Genomic DNA, 20,794 nt, shown 5'->3' on the forward strand with positions numbered 1-20,794 from the left:
CGACTGAGGGGGCAACACAGACGAGGGTGGGCGCCCCCCAGGGAAGGAGGGCCTGGGAGGTGGGGGAGAGCACACGGGCACATGGGGCCTGGAGGTGCGTTTGGCGCAGAGGAGCCAAGTGCGGGCACCTCAGAGGCCGCCCCGCCTCCTCCCCGAGTCCTCTGTGTCCAGCGCCAGAGGAGGAGGAAGGACAGGGCAGGTACGGATGTGCAGAGACAGCAGGCCGGGCCGCGGGCAGGGGCGTGAGGAGTCTCCGGGTGCAGCCCGTCCCCCTTGGCCACAGGCATAAAGTCTGGAGACTGCTGCACCCGACAGCGGGTCAGAGGGCCTCCTTTACCCAGCAAGTGCCTGCCCCCAGCCTCTCGGGCTCTCCAAGCAGAAATGTTGGCGCCAGCAAGACGGAACACAGAAACACAGACTTGCTAAACAGAAGTGTGTATTAAACCATTTCATTGGAAACTGGTTAAAGATTAAGGCACTCCAAACTCGTGGTTTCCGTGAGGTTACGATTTTGTGGCTGCTCTTAGTACTAAAGCAGAGGAAAGCACATGGGCCAAGACCAGCCTGACAAACACCCCGACCAGGTGTCTGTGCTACGTGAAAGGATTAAATACGCTAAATTTAACAACTGGTAGCTCTACTTTCCGCTCAGCGACCTACATTCAGGAGACAGTGTGACTTTATATACATACTACTGTATTGACACAAAGTTCACTAGAATCTATTAGAGAGTTTCTTTTATGAATGGTCAAATTTTAATGGCTGGTATAAAACACTTAGGAATCTTTGTAATACTACAAATGCCCAAGAAGTCAGAAAAATAATAGTAAAGAATTTGTTAAAGTTATGTCCTTAGTTTGTGAAAGTTTCAGGGTGGAAGTGTTAGTTCACGGTACAGACATACTCAGCTAAAAAGGCTCATTGAGCTGTTTGATGATTTCTTAAAGTATTTTGGGTCACAGTGATCTGTCTGTGAACTTTATTTCATGCTGAAGACAGTTTTCTCTAACAGCATGACTGTAAGTGTGAAAATGAAACACACTGGTTATTTTAGGTGCTGCCGACCTATTTTTCCAAAGCAAAACTTTTCTGAATTCAAAGCAGTCTGGCAACTGGGACTACTCTCAAATTGTTTTTAAGCAAAGCTTTGCACATAGTTATTTCATTGTATATTGCTTTCCCTGCCATGAAGAGTTTGGTCCATTTACTAAAGTCACATATCTTGATTTTAAGGAAATGTATGACACGCACAGCATCATGGGTACCTGGAGTGCCATCGAAGAACTCTCAGAGAACCCGACTCTGAAGAAAATGCTCAAAACACGTCCAGGCCAGAAAGGCTGGAAGCCAGAGTGACCTCCCAAGGCAGGACACTCGTCACTGTCTGCCGGGGGCTGTGTGGAGGCCCCGCAGCCGGCCCTGGACACTGCTGCTTCCAGGGCCTGGGGATGAGCCCTTCCTCCTCCTGCCACACCCCATGACCCGGGCAGCCTGACAAGCAGAGAGATCTGCCACTCGCGCAGACTCCCGGACGTCCACCGGGCTGGAGACAGCGCAGCAGCGCCCTCCTCCTGCTGTCCGCACACGAGCAGCTGACTTAGAGGCAGGGCTGAAAACTGCATCTATCATTCAAGGTTCTACCGGGAAAAAGATTCTCATGTTCTTCTAAAAATACAAATTTTACAAATTGTCCAATAAGGGGTCTGAACTTTTATATGAAAGTTTTTTGGTGAACTCTTTTAGGTGGAGGAAAGAATCCACGAATTATTTTTTTAAAAATGGCAGTGATTTTACCTATTCCTCAATGCTGCTCAGTACAGCTGAGGTCAGGAAGTGGATCCCTACTAGACTGTGTACTGGAACGCTGTCTTCAGCAAAAGCCACCTGCGTCAACCCAGGTGAGGATTCAAACGAGACGGGCACGCCAGGCCGTGCACAGGCAGGACCAGAGATGCTGTCCATGGCTTCATGGGGAAACGATGAGGGCCCAGTCAGCTCTCCCCACAGCAAAAGTAAATCCGACTTCCACCTGTTGCTGCGTGAAGCCTGTCAGTGGGCAGAGAGGAACTCAAGGATTCTGCTGCTGCACAGAACATCAACAGCAACAGCGAGTTAGTGCTGTTTCACTGCTTAGTCTGCAACGAGCTCATAAATCTAGAAGAGTAGCTGAATAGGCACATTTCCTCCTCAAAAAAACAAAAACAAAAGACCCCCAAAGGTTTACCACCCCAAGTGACTACAGAGATAGAGGTAACAGGAAACAGAACAGAAGGTCGCAAGTTTGCAGGGACAGAACTGTCCTTCCAGGGCAGCTCCCCGAGTGCCCGTCCTGGAGGGCTGGCAGGGGCAGCGCCGAGGTCGGGAGCGAGACGGGAGCAGCGCGCCCCCCGCTGGGCTGTGCTGAGGGTGCAGGAAGCTCCGGATTGCCTGGCGAGTCACAGAGTTTCAGTTGTTTTCGAATCTGGCATAAGGGTTTTCTTCTTTAAACAAACCTGGAAACAAAATGAACTGGAATTATAAATTCATTCATTCACACCAGCAACAAAATTCAAAAAAGCCATATAAGTTAACTAAGTTTGATACAAAGATTTGTTAAGGTTATGGGAGAACCGGTATTCTAAGAAGGCTCAAATACTATTCTTAACTGTTTCTGAAGTCAAACCACAGTTGACTTTAAAACAGAAATAAAATTGGAAACAAGAATTCTAACAGACCCCAAAGAATAAAGACTTATTTGCTGACACTTACAAAGAGAAATAAAGAAATTTAAGGCGCGTGTTTCTTTCCACAAAACTACCTTACTCTGAATGTCCTTGTAATTGCTGGTTAACTTTTAGAATTAAGGCTACAGAAAGAACTAAGACCATCAATTTAACTCTCAAGTGTTGGAATGTAACTGGAATACAATGTGTATTTTACCATCAAAATAGATTCGTGGTGCTTACCCACGGGCTAGTTTTCTCTTCACGTTGCAGAAACACACATGTGCGCTCACGCACACGCACACGCACATGCACACACACTCTCTTTCTCTTTAGAAATCTCTACTGTTTACCAAAATTATCTGGAACAACGCAACACATCTATTTCCTGTAATTTTGGGCAGGGGGCAGTGGGGAAGGTGGCAGGGAAGAAATGCGGGAACAGAGGAAAGAAGGAGGTGGTGCTAAGGACAGACCAGGCTCACTTGCCAAAGGGGGACCAGAGGCGCCAGGCTCTGGGGCAAGAGGCCCTAAGTCAGTTTCGGTGACCAGCTACCAGACACCAAATGCCGGCAAGCAGTCTCGTTCAGGGCTTACTGAAAACACAGCTCCTAGGTCTATCTCTGGTTTAGCGGGAAAACCAAAATCACAAGAAGGGTCCGTGTGCACACTGGTACTGATGTGTTAGCTGAGCCAGCGCAGCCGCGGCCTCTCCCCTTCTCCTGGGAACTCCTCCACCCCACTGCGGCTCTGCGAAGTGTAGGCCATTTGATGTGATTTGCCATTAACCGGCACAAAAAGGTAATTTCATCAGTGCAATTAAAGGGCCATGTTAACCACCAAACAGCAGGAACACACATCAGTGATACAGGAGACGCCAGCTCCACTGACAGCCTCCCGCCCTCGGGGGGATTTTAAACACTGCTTGTGCCTCTGTCTTCTATTTCCATTACCGTTAACCTGATGCCAAAAAGCGCCTTTGACTGTTTTTGTGCAAACCAAGCTGCCTCCAGCCTAGGGCTGGCACAGACGTCCATGGGCCGACCTGCCACAGGAACAAGCACGCACTCAGCGAGGGCGGAGAGCCCCGTGCAGCCCACGCTGCACCCACACACACCCGGGAACACAGGAAACAGGCGGTGTGGCAGGGAGAAGGCCCAGGGCCAGCACTGGGAGGGACGGCCGAGGACGCCGGAGAGCAGAGGGGGCTCGAGGGCAGCAGCTTGGCGTGAGCACTGCCCAGGCACAGGCAGCGCTCGCAGGAGACGGAGGGGCAAGAATGCGTGAGGAACAGGCTGCGCAGCTGCCGGCTGCCAGAGCAGCAGGGACGGCCTCACAGCCCCAGCTGGCTCGGAGGCCAGCAGGGGCGACCGTGGCCTGCCGCCTGGCCTCCAGTCACAGCACGTGAATGAGGCTTTCCAAGGAGGCCTGAGCAGACGGGGAGAGGGACATCCCGGCCGGGGGCAGAGCTAACCCACAGGCACAGCCTGCAGCACCGGCAGCACCGGACCTCTGCAGCCGCGGTGAGCTCCGTCCACAGCCCCGGCCGAGGGAGGCGCGCTGCCGATGGCTGCTCCTCGGCTTTGCTGTAACATCTCCCCCCAGGTGATGGAAACAAAGTACAGTGACGTAATGTCCCCAGAGGGCAGGAGCCTAAAATACCACAATTGTAGTAAAATACAATGTTTCCTTATTCAAACAAGGGACTCCAAAAAAAAGGTGCATTAGTAAGAAACAGATTCTCAACTTTTCCTGATTGAATTTAGCCTTTAACACGGTGCTTCAGGTAAAGCACGGTGGGCTCAGGCCTAGGGACCTCGAGGGGCCCTGTGGCTGCCATGCACTAACAGCCACGGGCCTCACATCCAGACAGGTGAGGGGTCAGTTTCTACCATATCCAACACCACCACACAATCTCAAAACCTGGCCAGGAAACGTTAATACTCTTTATGAACTTTTAATATCATGTAATCTAGGGGAGTACAGGCAATTGAACGTGTATTTCTAATTCACTCCAATGAAATAAAACGTTTATACTTGACACACATGTTCATTCTGGCTACTTCAAAGTCTCCCCCAAAATCTCTTCAAACAAAACCAAACACGAACAAAAAATCTAGGAGACATGCTGAGAGGAAGCATGACCTCAGTTTTGGTGAATTCTCTAAAAAAGGAATGTCGTCCGGGACATTCAGAAGATGGGACTGAGAGTACCACACCCCGAGGACGGAGGGCCTGCACTCAAGACGAGGACAGGAACCCGGGGCACCAGTCACACGGGCACACCCGCGTCAAGGCTCAAATGAGATGACAAAGCAGCTACCGACAGTCCATTCTGGAAGTTTTAATACTTCATGAGCAAACAAGTATCCGAGAAAGCACACTTCAGGAAGAAGTCTGGCTGAGATACAAAGGTTCTGAGACGTTTGTGGAACGAGTTAACTACAGCACCACCTGGAATGAGGCATCTTTCTGCTCCAGTGAGTGGACCCACAGAATAGAAACCGTGGCCCACATCCACAGCTGGCTCTCACCTGGCATTAACAAGGACTGGGACAGTCTGGCATCAATTCCTAACCAACTGAAAAGGAAACAAAATTGATTCTTACCATATTTTTTTCTGATTTCATCATGTCTTAACTTCATCTCTGCTCTCCTAAAAAAGAAAGTAAACACTGTTAGCACCGAACTACTAAGTACAACATAACTTCAAACGACACACCCGTTAGTCTCCTTCAGCAGAGGCTATGGTTTCTCCTGGTGGCTTCCCTTCAGTTCCCAGGATGAGACAGGGTGGAGACAAGCTCGGCCATTGGGCCATACACCTGCCAGGACAGGCAGGGTGACGACAAACCCAGTCTTTGGAGCTGCTCCAATATATCATTCTACTCTTTTCAATAAAAGCAATTCAAATCCCAATACTATGATTTTTAAAAAGTTTTTTTTCATATAAAGAAAACATACCGATAATAAAAATCGTAAGCCAGATTCTGAAGATGACTAGGAAAATGCAACTGTTAGCCTTTATTTAGTGGCATGTGACCTCAAGATGACCACATGGAAGAATCTAAGCAGCCTCTACCCTTGCCAGCTGCCAGCCTGGCAAGGCTGCCCATCAGTCCCCCCGCGTGCCAGGTGTGGATGATACACCTCGCCTCACCTGCCGCCCAGGGCTGCCACACGGCCCCAGCACACACTCTCAGCGTAGGCTGTGTCAGGGAACCGTGACACCAGACCCAACTCAGCCACAGGCTGACCCTGACCAATGCTGTCCCTCTGAGCCTCATCCTAAACACATGGGACTGCACTAGCGCCCTTCCCAGGCCCTGCCAGCTTAGCAGTAGTAACAAACAGCCGTTAAACTGCAAACACGGACGTCTGCCAGCCAGTCACCACCAGCTACAACCCTTCCTTCACCAGCAGGAGCGGCAGACAAGGAAGCTGTAAGCAAAGTCAGTGGCCACTTGCCAAGTTCCGACCACATGCAGCTTCTCACTCTCTTTACTACGACCTGGAAATTTCCATGGATACTGAACACGTTATTAATTTCTAAAAAATAAGAAAACTCATGAAACTTATTTTCAAGGCCTTCTAGGTCTGAATTCCCTGGAAACGCACTTCTTCCAAGAGGACCGTGAGCTCACCTTTCCTCCTGCCGCATCCGCCGCTCTTCCCGCTCTCTCATCTCCTTCTCGTCACTCTTGTCCAGCTCCCGACGCCTCTTCCTCCGGCAGCAGCAGCAGCAGCAGACAGCAATGCCCAGGAGAATGGCCGCCCCCACCACCGACATGGCAATAATCAACGCCTCAAAGTTCACTGGAATCCAAGCACGCTGAGTTAGACCCGCGTCGAGGACGGGAGCTGCTGCTAAAGCACCGTTCCCTTGTGTGCAGAGGGTCACCTCAGAACGCAGGGGCGCCAGGGTTCTGCCGTGGCCCTGCACCCACGACAGGGTCCCACCTGTGGGCAGGAGGGCCCTCCCGCCCACACATATGTGACATACAATTTATGGACTAACTACAATGAACTGAAGTGACAGAGCAGTTTTTCTCACTTGATATTGAAAAGATGTTTCAAGCCTGAGAAAAGCTAACAGAAACCAGAAAGAAGACAAATAATTCTAAGCAGCATATTCAGATCCTCATTCTAAACTCTTAATTTAGTGGAACTCATAGAAATGGAAGTTAAGCCTGATACCATTTTTATTATTTGAATCAAAGTCAAGAATAGTACAATAGGCCAGGCACGGTGGCTCACACCTGTAATTCTGGCACTTTGAGAGGCCGAGGCTGGAGCATCCACCTGAGGTCAAGAGTTCGAGACCGGCCTAAGCAAGAGCGAGACCTTATCTCTACTAAAAATAGAAAATTAGCCAGGTGGGATGGCACAGATTTGGCCATCCATGTCACCTAGGGTGGGAATTTCATTTCACAAAAGAATGAGCAAAAATACCTATTTGAAGAGGTGCTCAACATCACTAGTCAGAGAAATGCCAATTACAACTCCAGTAAGACACACCACATACCCGAGAGACTAAAATGAAGATGACTGATTACCCCAAATGCTGGCAGGGACTGGAGCAACTGGAGTCCCACACTGCTCAGAGGACAACGTCTGGCAGAGCTACTAAGGCTAAGCGTGAACATGTGCTGTGAGCCGCACGCCCCTGCGAAGGCCAGCCCAGCGAGTGGGCGCGGTGCCAACGCCAGCGAGGCACCGTCCGCAGCAGCGCGGGAGCTGCTCCTGTCCTACAGCAGGACGGACAGCCCACTCTGGAATCCCGCACAACAGCGGGACAAACGACGGCACAAGACTTGCGTGAATCTCAGACGTGCTGAACAGAAGTCCAGATACAGGACTGTATTGTTTCCTTTCTACAAAGGTCAAAAACAGGCAACACAATCTGTGGTGACCCATGGGGGTCCTGACAGGAATGGGACCTGCTCAGAGTACAGGAATGTCCTACATTATTTGCTCTGAGTGGTGATAACTTGTATATGTTGCAAAAAGTCACTGAATATACGTATGTGCCTATGTCTGTGTGTATGTATCACAGTCTGTGCAGAGGGGGGACTACAGAGGAGTGTGCTTCATCAGCAGACTCGTGTCAAGCTAAAAACACCTTAATAACAGGTGCTCAAAATGTCAAGGACTCCCTAGTCCAGGAGCGGCCTGTGGAAAGGTCCCGCAGAAGACAGCAGGCAAGATGGCAGCAGACCACGGTGAGGCCTGGGAGGCCTTTCTGGTGTGAGGCTGGCAGAGGACGGCCAGCTGGGCAGACATGATGGGTGTGCGCACACACAAACCGCACACACCCTCCTGCACAGACATTCCACAATCACAGCCACCCCCGAGCCCAACACAACTTCTGAATTCCCCGGGGTCTGGACACCAGAAATAAGTTCTTCCAGATGAAGGCTGATGGATTTTGAGATGGAAATCAATTAGAAAAAAGATAAATAAAGAGTAAGCTGCAGAGGGATCCAAGATGCAAACACATAAAAAGAATCTTCAAAGTGCTGGAAAGAAATATTGGCTCCTCTGTGGAGCTTAAGAAGATGGCCTACATATTACCCCCAAACCCAAAGCAATAAAGGAAAAGATTAATGAATTCAATTACTTAAAGATGAATTCAATAACAGGTAGGAAAAAAACACCCAGGACTAATTTAAAAGGCAAACTAAAAAACAATTTGAGGCCAGGCACGGTGGCTCACGCCTGTACTCCTAGCACTTTAGAGGCTGAGGTGGGAGCATCACTTGAGGCCAGGAGTTCAAGACCAGCCTCAGCAAGACCAACACCCCGTCTCTACAAAAAATAGAAAAATTAGCCAGCGTGGTGACACGCACCTGTAGTCCCAGCTACTTGGGAGGCTGAGGCAGGAGAATGCTTGAGCTCAGGGTTTTGAGGTTGCAGTGAGCTAAGATGATGCCACAGCACTCTAGCCAAGGCAACAGAGCAAGACCTTGTCTCAAAAAAGAAAGAAAACAAAACAGTTTGAATCCTAAAAGAGCTAATTTCCCCAATAAAAGAACAACTGTAAAATTAACTATTTGCAGACAGAGACCCAGTAGAGAAAAGCAGGGCTGTGTCCATGCCAAGCAGGGATTCTTAGGTTGGGGAACTGGAGACTACAGGAACGCACAAGTGGGTTTCAAGGGTGGCACAGGAGCACCACCAATGCACAAGGTGCAGGATGTTTAAAAAAGCGGCCTTCAAACTCCCCCTTTCCCATCCACCTCCCAGGCGCAGAGCTCAGTGCGAGGGCGACGACCTGGAAGGCTGTCCTCCAGATTCCCCAAGGAGCCCCGGGTGGCTTCCCCAGACGCCAGACTATCACTGGCTTCCAGCCGTCTCAGTGGGAGTCACAGAGCTACTGGCAGCATGTTTTCCAGCAACTTATGTTAACTGAGCAAATACTAAAATTATCAAAATAGCACTGACTTTGCAAGAAGCAAGTGAAAGCAACTTACCCCAGCAAACACCCCAGCGTGCAGAACTCAATTTACAAAGTGAACCAGGTGGCAAGATTTTTGTAACTGGGTAGTCCAAACATGCCTTGTTGGCGTTGCACCACAGACACTGAAAGAGATCAGCATTAAATAAACATTAGAAACGCAACACAAACACCAAAGAACCAGACCGTCCAGGGCCCGACCACCTTTCACGTTGCCACTGCCAGCCGGCACGGCCATCCCTCACGGGCAGCTGTGACGGCCTTGTCCGTGTTGCTCAGGCCTCTTCCACAGCTCACCCAGCCGTGGCCTGCGTGCTGCTCCTGAGAGCTGCTCCCCTGCTGCTCCGGCCTCTGGACAGCCTGCTCGTCCCACCAGGAGCACTGCTCCCCTCCCCCGACACCTGCACGGTTCTCCCACCTACTGGACCAGGCGTGCCCCAACCCACCCACTTCACACTGCACCCGTCTCCCCGATCCCTTCCCTCAGTACCGTCTGTTTCACTGCAGCACCGCCCGACACGCCGGGCACCTGTGCACGCCACTGGAGCAACCCAAGCACACAGGACAGAGCCTGGCCCACAGCAGGCTCATTTAGCATCTGCTGAAAGGGCTTTGGCGACCGTGGTGGTCACTATCTGTAGAAAGGTACCACGTGTTCCACCTCTGATCTTTACAGCCGCACTAAGTTGCCGCCATTTGAAAGACAATGCAATTAAGGCTTATAAAGCATCTGCCCAGAAGTCAAGAGCAGGAGAGACCTCACAGATGCTCCTGTCTGAGCCCTTCAGAGGTTGAAGTGAGGCTGGAGCAGCGCAGAGACGGCGCATCAGAGCCCACAGCAGGACTGGCCAAGGCGGCGGCCGTGCACACTGAGGCCCAAGAGCACTTCGTGAGCCAGGCACTGTGGGTGACAAGAAACCCAGCCCAGGTGACCCGGTGGGCATCCTCCGCAGACGACACATAGGAGGGGGCAAAAGAACTGCACTCTCAGTGCAACCAACATGCCAACCAATGTTGAGACTTTGCCTGTTTTTTAAATCTTATTAAATAGGATAGAAAATCCTAAATAGGATAGAAAATCATAAATTTTTTTGTCCCAGGTTAAGGCAAAGGTCTACTACAACTGAGCAAATACTAACATTATCAAAATTATTAAAATGTAACCTGGGCTTTCTTTCCCAGGGCTATTTATATAGTGATCACTCTAATGCATTATTTAAAGAGCTTAGAACATAATATTTTAAATTTATTTATTTATTTATTTATTTATTTTTAATGAAGATGAGGTCTTGCTAAATTGCCCAGGCTGGCCTCAAGCCCCTGGCCTCAAAAGATCCATTTCGATAGGACAGTTTTACCATAAGCCCTGAGAGCTCACTGGGAGGACACAGCACTATCTCTGGCGGTGGTGCTGGTGGTGGTGGTGGTGAAGTTTGGTTGTGTTTTTAATCGATGAAGTACCACACAGGCAACTAACAACTCAAGCAGCACCAAGGGGACAGTCTGCCTCAGCCTCTCTTCCTCTATCCCCTGAGGCCTCCTAGGCACTCAGACATCCTTCCAGAAACCTCCTGTGTGTGCTCAAGGACATGTCTGTGTGAGTCTGGAGCTCGCTGCACGTTTGCTAGGCGCCCCTGCAGCACCACTTTCTGGCTTGCGCTGCCTGGGTTCAGAGCAGGGGTCAGGCCTTCAGATGAAGTCCAGGCCTGCGGCTACTGTGGACTGGATCCTCCCACTGTGACCTGGGCAAGTCCCTTGGCCACCTCAACTGAGACTGCTGTCATTACCACACCCAACCAAGGGTGACAATGCAGCAAAAATGCTCTCTGGGCCGCAAAGTGACGTACGATAGTAAGCTATTTTTATGGCTGAAATGACCCCCAGTAGAAAAACTCAGAGACCAAAAAGAAGCCCCATCAAGAAAATGCCACCCATGAGGACCAGACCCACTTGAGTACATTCAACATTATCAATGACAAGATCTGAAAACTACAGTCACTGTATCTTTCAGTTTTTAATCAGCAAATCCAAGTATCCACTTAAATCCCACAAACTGACAAGATACGCCTCAAACCCACACTTCTGCCACATAGGGTGAGAGCTGTTTTTTACAAACATAGCTAATGCCTTAGAGTGGAAATCATCTAACATGTCTTTCCTGATCTGTCACCAAACCTTGCCGTCAGGGAAAGAGAAACACAGGCTCTGCGGTTCTCGGAGCCCTGTGAGACCTGGCTGGAAGGGGCAGAGGTGGTGGCCTCCCTGGGACCCTGAGGCACAAAGACCCCACAGAACGATGACTTCTGTCCCAACCATTGCCACCCACTGCTGGCCTCCCCTCAGGTTTTCGCATGCTGGGGACATGGTGCTGCGATTAAACAAGGTCAGAGATGTAAGTGCAGGCGCTACTGAATCAAGAGCTCCACAGCAAGGCAGTGCTCAAGAGGGGCCAGCTGGGTGGCCGCAGGCGCAGGCCGCATTGAGACAGCCAAAGAGCCCTCACAAAGCAGCGCGTTCACACACCTTCAGCAAGAGCCATACAGCTGCGCTATTTCCACCTCTCCTGGAGAGACAGCTGAACACTCCCATGAGAGCCCAGGACGACCACCTGGAAGTGACCCTGGGAGGCTCTGGCCCCACCTCATAATGTGGAGGACGAGAGAACCTTGTTCTGGAATAGCCACACTCTCACTCAAGGTTACGCAGGGATGCAGAGGAACTAGGCACAAGGGCCAACCACACTGAGCTGAGTCTCATGTTGTAACCAGAGATGCTGTGGACAGAGTCCGACCCACCGGACCAGACGGCCCCACTCCATTCCCGTGTACAGAGCTCAGAGGGCAGCGTCTGCTGCAGCCCTTGACAAGCGAGGCAGATCCGAGGTTTAAGCACAACCCAGTTGCTCTTGAAAAGGGGCTGTTAGGACAGCTGACCCCACAGCTCTGAGCAGGGAGCGGGCGAGGAGGGCTTCAGGCACCTGGCAAGTGTGGACTCAAGCCCCGACTCTGCTCCCAGAGCACCTGCTGCCGTGTCTCGGGGACCCATCTCACATCCCTGCCCCCAACTGGCCTCTAAGGACTAATGACCCCACAGGAAAGGCCTAGTCACAGGTTAACAGTCGTAGATTAGACGCCAAGCATGAGCACAAACTCAGCCCAGTGCAGGTCTCCGACCTGGTCACCTAATGCCCAGCCAACCTGACGCTTCCCAACCAGCTCCCACCCCCGCAGGCCCGGCCCCATCCACGCATCGTGCTCAGGTGTTATCTGCAGTTTTCATGAGAAGGTTTAATATGCCTGAGAAAGGCTAAAATAATATTTAATAACTATCACAAAAAATACCTCCACACATCTTAAAAGGCAGAGCCCCTTCGACACACAAGTGACTGTGACTTAGAAAAAGGCAGTCTGCTCTGGGACCGCGCTCTGACGTGCACGCTACTTACGGAGACGTTCTTCAGGCACTCTTCACAGGTTCTGTTTGTGTTCTGAGAACAGGCTGCAGGGGAGAGACAGACACAAATAAATCACTGAGATGTCAGGCAACGTCAATATTAGCTCACAAGGGCAGGGGACTAAGGAGGGACGCTGGCACTGAGAATCTCCGACCGGGAACTACCAAGATAAACAGCCCCTCGAGAAGCTTCTGCTAACAAGCCTTCTCCAAGACATTTAGAACGAGCATCCTGGAACCCTGCTGCAAGAGAACAGCAAACACACGACTCCTACCTGCAAGGGGTCCTCTGGGAAAAAAGAGGTTCTCAACACAACAGGCTGTGTTTCACGTGTCTCTGCTGTAGAGGAGGTGAGCCACACGGCTTCCTCGTCACCAAGCTCTAGCCCACTGAGACCTGCTGCTCCTTGGCACACACCTTCTGGGAAACCAGGAGCATCCCTCCAAGGCCACAGCAACACTGCCACGAGGCACACCCATGTCTTCAGACTTACCTACAGATCTCCTGTGACAACGCGGGTCTCAGCGCCCTGGCCAGCCTCTGCTAGACAGGCTGTGCCCCCCACCACCAAGGGAGCAGCACTGCCCGGTTAGCCTGTTCCAGTCATGCAGAACACCTGGGGCTCTGCCAGCCACGCACAGCACTGCCGCCGTGAGAAGAGGTCAAACTCCAAGCACCTAACAGCTCTGGACTCAAGCTGGTCAGCAGCGAAGAGCCACCACTGCATGAATAAAGGACCTCCAACATGCTACTCAGCAGCTGCGGACCGCTTACTCCCCACCACCCCTTCAAACACACACTTTGAAAAGAGCTCTGTGCTCAAAGAGTCACCAGAGAAATGCAAATTAAAACTCCCATGAGCTCAACTGCACATCCACCAAGATGGCTAAAAATTGAGGGAATGACAATAGCAAATGCTGACAAGGATGTACAGCAACAGGAACCCTCACACAGCGTTAGTGGGAGTGAAAATGGTTCAACCATTTGCAAAAAGGTCTGGTGGCTGTTCATAAAACAAACGTGCACCCACTCCACAACGCAGCAATCCACTCTTAGGTATTCCACCCACGAGACGTTAGAGCCTATGGCCACAGAAAGACCCGCGGAGGAATGTTCACAGCAACTGTATCTACAGCAGCCCCAAGCTGAAAACAGCCCTGATGACCTCTGTAGGAGGATGGACAGACAGACTGGAACATTCATACAGTTCAAGCAGGGAGCCAAGAACAGCAAACACACAGATCCCATCTGCAAGGGATTTTCTGGGAAGGGTGAGATTTCAAACACAAAAGGCTGTTTTGTATGTCTTCCCTTTAGAGGAGGTGAGCCCTGTGGCCACGTGATCACTAACACGATTCAGCCATAAAAAGAAATGGACTGGTCTATGTAAAACACAGATGAATCCCAAACACATCGTGTGGAATGTCTGAGCAGACTGCACAACTCCACGCGATGCAGCCACAGAACAGGGGAAACTCGTCTCTGACGGGGGCAACGACGGAAGAGGGGCGGGGCCTGAAACTTCTGGATTGATAAAGAGAAGGCCAACTAGCAAATAGAAGAAATGGCTGGGCACTGTGACTAACACCTATAATCTCAGCATTTTGGGAGGTAGAGGCAGAAGGATCACTTGAGCCTAGGAGTTTGAGACCAGCCTGGGCAACATGGTGAGACCCTGTCTCTACCAAAAAAAAAATTAAAAAATTAGCCAGGTGTGGTGGTATATGCCTGTAGTCCCAGCTACCAAGGAGGCTGAGGCAGAAGGATTGCTTGAGCCCAGGACTTCGAGACTGTAGTGAGCTATGATCGTGCCTCTGCACTCCAGCCTGGGGCACAAAGCCAGATACTGTTTCTTAAAAAAAATAAAATAAAAAATAAAGCAGAAGAAATGATGAGTTCAGAAGTCTCCGTTTCACAACCCTTTTTTATAGTCAACACCGACACAGGCCAGAATTCCCTGAGGGTGCCAAGGCCACTGAGTTGTCTGTGGAGTGACAGACATTAACAGTCTCAAAGCACCTCCCCACAGGTTAATCACTACTGTGATTAGGAGAGAAAACAGCACCTTCCAAGTGATCAAAGTCGTCACAATGACCTCTGAACAACATGATAACAGGACACAGTGACAGCAGGGAGCGGGCACTGAGGACGAGCACTGTGCAGCCTCCTGCCACAGTGCACCTGAATCAAATCAGAGGAAACCGAAACAAGACCGACTGAGGGTCCTTCCACAAACTGGCTTTCTTAAAACAGACTGAGAAACTATTCTAGACCAATGGAGATCAAAGAAACATAATAATTAAATGCAACCAGTGATCCCAGATTTCAGGGGGTGGGAGGAACAGAACAACATTGTTGGGATAATTGGTAAAATTTGTATATATACTGTACATTAAACCACGTATTCAATATCGTATCAATGCCAAATGTCCAGATTTTGATAACTCCATATATTCCAGTTATGAAGAATGTTCTCATTCTCAGGAGATACACCCTGAAGAATTTAGCGGTAAGGGGCCACATCAGTAACCTACTTTCAAATGGTTTGGTCAAAATAACAACAAGCAATACGATTATAATTTGTTAATTTACATAAAATTTTTAATAAATAAAATACAGACAATTTCATCATAAACTGGGAGATAAGCAGATCTGGGGGTGCTGCAGCAAAGGAGCAGATGCTGAGAGTACCCCCCTTCTGTGCAGCTCTGAGATCTTCCCACCCAAAGCTGGGAAGGGAGGTGCAGGGAGGGTCTCCCACACCCTCCTCCAGTCCTTCTGGAAAGTCATCTACAGGAAAGGATGTCCTTCCTCCTCGGTCTAACAGTGGCCACGGGAGACAGGGATGATGTGGTGTGGGAACTCACTCATGGGGATTTTCATCTTTAAAGGTTTTTGATAACTAGTCTGTGTAAACTGAAGGAACTGAGCTCCAAGACACCATAAACTCCGTCCACCCCCAGGCCTCTGGATTATGGGCCAGTCTGAGTCAGAGGACAGGCACGGGAGGAAGAGGCAGAGGAAACCGCCCAGTGTACACCCAGCATGCCAAGAAAGGGTGGGGTTTCAATATGGGGGAAACATCAATGTCAAACAGTCCTCAGGAAAATAACTTCAAGGCTGGGAAAAAGGCATTCTGTTCTCTTTCAAAAACACATCATCTTGCATAGTAGAAAGGAAGGACATTAACCATGTGTTACTGCGCAGAGACAGGCAGTGTTTTATTTCTTTAAGCTGTCAGTCACTGTATCACTCATCTCGTCAAGGGACACAGAAAGCCATGGGCTAGAGAGCCAGAGATAAGGAAAACTGCTCCTGTATCTCTGAAGTCTAACACTGAACATGAACACCCTGACTTCTGAGGTCCTACGGCTGTAAGGCTTCAACTTAGGTTCTATTACTATTTGTCAATTAAAGAACTTCCAGTCTCATTTACTTCAGAAATGAAAGGAAAACAAACAAGAAGTGTTTACTGTCAGGCTACACTAACCCACTATGACCCTTGGAGCGCTTTCCTAAAGTTTCCATGAATCAATAAATTCATTAAACACAAAAGGACACACTAGCATGTGTGAAGACATATGCTTTTTAAAATTAAGGCGGCAAGCAGGCACAGGGGCTCATGCCCATAATCCCAGCACTCTGAGAGGCCGAGGCAGAGGATTGCTTGAGACCAGAAGCTCGAGACCAGCCCAAGCAAGAGCGAGACCCCATCTCTACAAAACACAGAAAAATCAGCCAGGCATGTAGTCCCAGCTAGTCAGGAGGCTGAGGCAGGAAGATCACTTGAGCCCAGGAGTCGAGGCTGCAGTGAACTATGATGACGCCACTGCGCTCCAGCCTGGGTAACAGACTGAGACTCTGTCTCGAAAAATAAAAAATAAGGTAGCAAGTAAGTATATTACTCATCATGTACCCAACCCACAGCAGGCCACAGGCTGCAGTCTGCCGTGCCCCTCAGTGGCAGAACAGGCCCCTATAGGGCGCACTGTGCTCACTGTGCACACAGAGAGAGGCACGGACAACACCTACACTGTCAATTTCAGGAGAGAAAAAAAGGTGGATGTTCATTAAGACAAAAAAGTCCTTGTCACCGCACTATTTCAGTAGAATATAAAGTGGTAAAGAGTAGTGGTATATACCAAGAATATGAACCACGTGTGTACCGTAGCATTCTGTACCGTTTACTTAGAAAGCCACGTTTCTCAGGGTGAGGGGGGCAGGACTACAGATCCCTCCTCGAGATCGAGATTCCCACTGTAAGGAGCAGTTGGTAAGACCCGCCACCCCGAGGTGGCCACCACTGGGGTCCTCGGGACTCCTCTGTGGAGGGCAGCAGACTGAGGTCCTTTCAGGGATCATCTTCCCCAAGATGCTTTTGGAGTCAGTCTAACCTCAACCCCAACACAAAGTGGAGTCCAAACACCCTATCAAGGTTTCTTTTAACTTCATGAATCTCGCCTTTCTAAAGATCTTCAATGCACCATGGGTTCCTAAAGTCTCCCCTCCACCGAAACACACAAAAAGACATTAAAGTGTTGGTTCTGGATTAGTGAGATGTGTTCTTTAAATTCACACAGTATCCTTGCAAAGACAAAATGTTTTCAACATTAGTACTGTGCTCACATTCCTGTAAGTATGACAAGCAGTAAAAATCTCACACTAAGCAAATACTCTGTAGGAAGAGGGGACAGCTCACTGCTCTAAGTATCGCCTAAGGAGAATGCAGACACCGACGCACTAGGGCACTAAACACCAACGTGTCATGACACCATTCCTCCCACTTCAAGGTGTCCCCAGTGAGAGACAGCACCGTCCCCCTCCCCAGGACTGGGTGATTACACGTGGGAGCAAACAAGTGCAGCCTCCGTTCGGCTGACACACTGAATGGCACTTCTGGTTTAATCCCCAAACTGTGGCAGTCCAGTCCACTCATCTCACCCACCCCTGCACCCTGCAGACGACCAGAGCAAAAGAATCAGGGCAGCCGCAGGAAAACCTCAGGGCTGCTTTCCTGACACACCCACTCTAACAATGCAAACACACCCCTGAGCCACTGATAAGATTTCTACATCACAAATTCTCCTGGCAGACGCCCATTCTGCCCGGGGAAAAGTATTCACTGCACAGTTGTACTTAGAACTCAATTTAGGCCAAAAATCCCCCATACCATTGGACTCCTTTATTAATAAACTTCACGCCAGCTGCAGCGTCACAAACACTAAGCACACCTGGAAGCAGATAAGAAGAAACTTAAACAATCCTGCCCTGGAATGAACATGCAATAAGGTCACAGAGAAAAGGTGTTTGCTATGCCAGAGTTAAAGAGAACTTGACAAAATCGGGGCTGACATGAGGTGACAAAAACATTAGCCCCTCAAGCTGGACCGAGGTCAACCCTAATTGCAAAGGTCATGAAACTGAGGCTGAGGAGCTATTACCCACATCTCGTGACCACCTGGACACTCCACACACAGAAGGGATCGTGACACTTCTGAAGCATGCCCAACCGTCACTCTCGGTTTAAAAGCTCTGGTGATTTCCCACCATCCTCGGGGCAGCCCCCCAGGCTCTGGCCAGACCCCCAGGAAGCACTCGCTCTGTTTCTGGAACTCTGTGGGCCTCACATCAGGCACTTTCCTCCGACAGAACTCCCCCCAGCCCAGCGCCCTAATTACTGGTCTCTTGGTCAGTCTCCCGAGGAACCAGCTGCTAAAGGACAGGAGCGTGGCGTGTCGGCCACCACCGGGGCCCCAGTGCCTGGCACAGATGGGATAAGCGAACGAACGATGCCCACCTGCCGGTCTGGACAGCGCGGAAACTGAATCCGTTTGCTTCAAAGCAGGTACTACAGCGTCGTTTCCGATAAAGCCTCTCTTTCGTGGCTAAGGCACGAAACAACAAGTACCCGCCGCTGTGCCCACCCGTCCCCTGGGGAGGGCAGTGGCGCGAAGGCGGGCGGCTGCGGCCCTCGCGACCCTCCAGGGGCCCGGGGCCCGGAGACCGGCTGCCACCCCAACCCCGGCCCGCCCCGGCCACGGTGGAGACGCCTGGAGCTGAGCTTCCCCGCGCGAGACCGCAGGGCGCCAGGCAGGGACGCGTCCCCTCGCCGGGCCGGGGGCCCCACAGTCAGGCGCGAGGAGTGGCCGCCGCGGCTGGACAAAGCCCAAGGGCCGGCGCTTTCCTGCCCGCTCGGGGGCCCCTCCGCCCCCACCCCCGGGAGCAGCCCCCGCCTGCGACCGCGCGCCCGGGCCGCCCCTCCGAGGCCGGCGCCGCCACCTCACGGCCCCCGACACCCCTCGACCGCCCCGCGGCCCCCGCCCGGCCCGGCGCCCTCACCCGCTGCGGACGGCTCCTGCGCCGCGGCCGCCGGGACGAGCAGCAGGAGCAGCGCGGCGCCGCCGAGGGACAGCCCCCAGCACGGCGTCGGCCCGCGGGCCCCGCCGGGCGCCATGGCCGGTCGGCGCGTCCGTCAGTCAGGCGCCCGCCGAGACTCGGACGCCAGCCCTGGCAGTTCTTGTCCGGAAGAGCCGCGACGCCGGAAGTGGACCCACGGGGCGGGGACAGGTGAGTGCGCAGCCGCGGGCTTCTGCTCGCCCCGCCCCCTCGCCCTCTTCCGGGCGCCGTTGGGCTCAGTGCGCCTGCGCCGTGGAGGAACGCGGACGGGCTGCAGCGGCTGAGGCTCAGTGCGCCTGCGCGGTGCGGCGGGCTACGGGTCTAGGGGTTGGTTCCAATGGCGTGTTTCGGGGCCCTGACCGTGAAGCGGAACGGGGTTCCGGAACGGTGGCCCCAAGCTTTGCTAATGCTACTCTTAAAAGGGTCCCTGCAGGAGGCGGCGGGTTCCCCGGGGCCGGGGGACGCCCGCGCCCTGGGGCCGGAGCTCCGCGCGCCGACCCGGGACCGCCTCCCTGAGGCCGCCGCCAGCGTCCTAGCGGTGCCCGTCGGGGGTTTGGTGACGTGTGCGCCTGAGTACCAAGATCACTCTCAAAGTGGGCTTCAGCGTGTACTGCTCAGCCACCATCCGGACTCCCGACAGGAGTGTCTCGCCCCTCCTTCGTCCTCCCCGGACGCGGCCGTCGCAGATGTGCGGGACGGCCCCACGGTGACTGTCCCACGGTGACCGCACCCATGGTGACCCCCCCCACGGTGACTGCACCCATGGTGACCCCCCACGGTGACAGCCTCACAGTGACCCCACCATGGTGACCCCTGACGGTGACTCCCCCCCCACAGTGACTGCCGCTGGGACTGCCCCTTTCTGAGGTTACTGCTCCTGGCTTGTCCACCTTCCCCCCACCAAGGCTTAGAGCCCCTCCATGTTAGACTCTAGTTGAGTATATTGAAGTTCAATAGATAAAAAATACTAAATACTGAAAAGACTTGTTTTTAAGGCTACTTAAATGACAAAAATACATATACAGGTATGAAAATTAATATAATTTAAAAGCTTCTGGAACCCCCAAACAGTTTGAGCCTTGAGATGTGACTGTGACCTGAGTCACATATAGTTATGACTTCAGTTACTCAGATTATAGATTAACTCTTAGTTCTTGTTCTGTCACTGTAACAGTGACTAGAGAGAATTAAATGATGTCAGGGACAGAAACCTCCTGCCTTCTTAGTTAATGACCCTGTTATAGATTAACTTCCCCTTTGTCGTCCTGCTTTGCTTAGAGCAGATGACAGAAAACCCGTGACTGTTACATCCACTGTGAGAATGCAAGTGTGCCCTTGCCAAGAAGAAACTGCCGATAACCAGTCAAATTACCGTAACTGTGCGGAGACTGTTGTAATCCACTAAATACTGTCTCTGCCTATGTGATGACACCTCGACTTCCTGCTTCAGAGTGGATGCCACTCCTTGGAGCTGCCATTCCAGGTGGCCATCCTCAAACTTTTTACTTAAATAAACTCTCTTTAAATTAACACAGGAGTCTAGGTGCTTTCTTTTCAAGACTAGGTTTCCATAGCCATAGTAGAGTGGAGATTTGGGGATTGTTGGGAAACAAAAGAATCATCTCCTGCACTTACTCACATCCATTATTTGTGGCTGCCCAGATCACCCTGGCTCAGTAGGAGCAGTGGCTGGGATCAACTAGTGATGGCTGCCATGGATGGGGTACCTGCCACAGGACAGGTGTCTGCCATCTTTGCAGGGCCCCAGCATCATTTGCTGGGTCA

The 20,794-nt window shown here is 51.4% G+C and overlaps 1 protein-coding gene across 1 annotated transcript; it reads right to left on the bottom strand.

Moving 5' to 3' along the window:
- Positions 1–419: 419 nt before the first annotated feature.
- LOC123630817 (PTTG1 interacting protein) lies at positions 420–19,171 on the bottom strand. The gene is made up of 6 exons (XM_045540827.1): positions 18,953–19,171; positions 12,605–12,657; positions 9,176–9,284; positions 6,347–6,518; positions 5,312–5,358; positions 420–2,492 (listed from the first exon to the last, which is right to left on the bottom strand). The coding sequence occupies exons 1-6, from the start codon at positions 19,065–19,067 to the stop codon at positions 2,446–2,448; spliced, it is 543 nt and encodes a 180-aa protein (XP_045396783.1). The 5' UTR covers positions 19,068–19,171; the 3' UTR covers positions 420–2,445.
- Positions 19,172–20,794: the final 1,623 nt, after the last annotated feature.

The sequence above is a fragment of the Lemur catta genome, chromosome 1 (assembly GCF_020740605.2).
Source record: "Lemur catta isolate mLemCat1 chromosome 1, mLemCat1.pri, whole genome shotgun sequence".
Classification (NCBI taxonomy): domain Eukaryota; kingdom Metazoa; phylum Chordata; class Mammalia; order Primates; family Lemuridae; genus Lemur; species Lemur catta.

Coding starts and splice junctions, on each gene's coding strand:
- LOC123630817 (XM_045540827.1), bottom strand. CDS start 19,067: ATGGCGCCCGGCGGGGCCCGCGGGCCGACGCCGTGCTGGGGGCTGTCC. Junction 12,658..18,952: donor GCAGGAGCCGTCCGCAGCGG/GTGAGGGCGCCG, acceptor TCTCCCCTGCAG/CCTGTTCTCAGAACACAAAC. Junction 6,519..9,175: donor ACGCTGGGGTGTTTGCTGGG/GTAAGTTGCTTT, acceptor CTTGGATTCCAG/TGAACTTTGAGGCGTTGATT.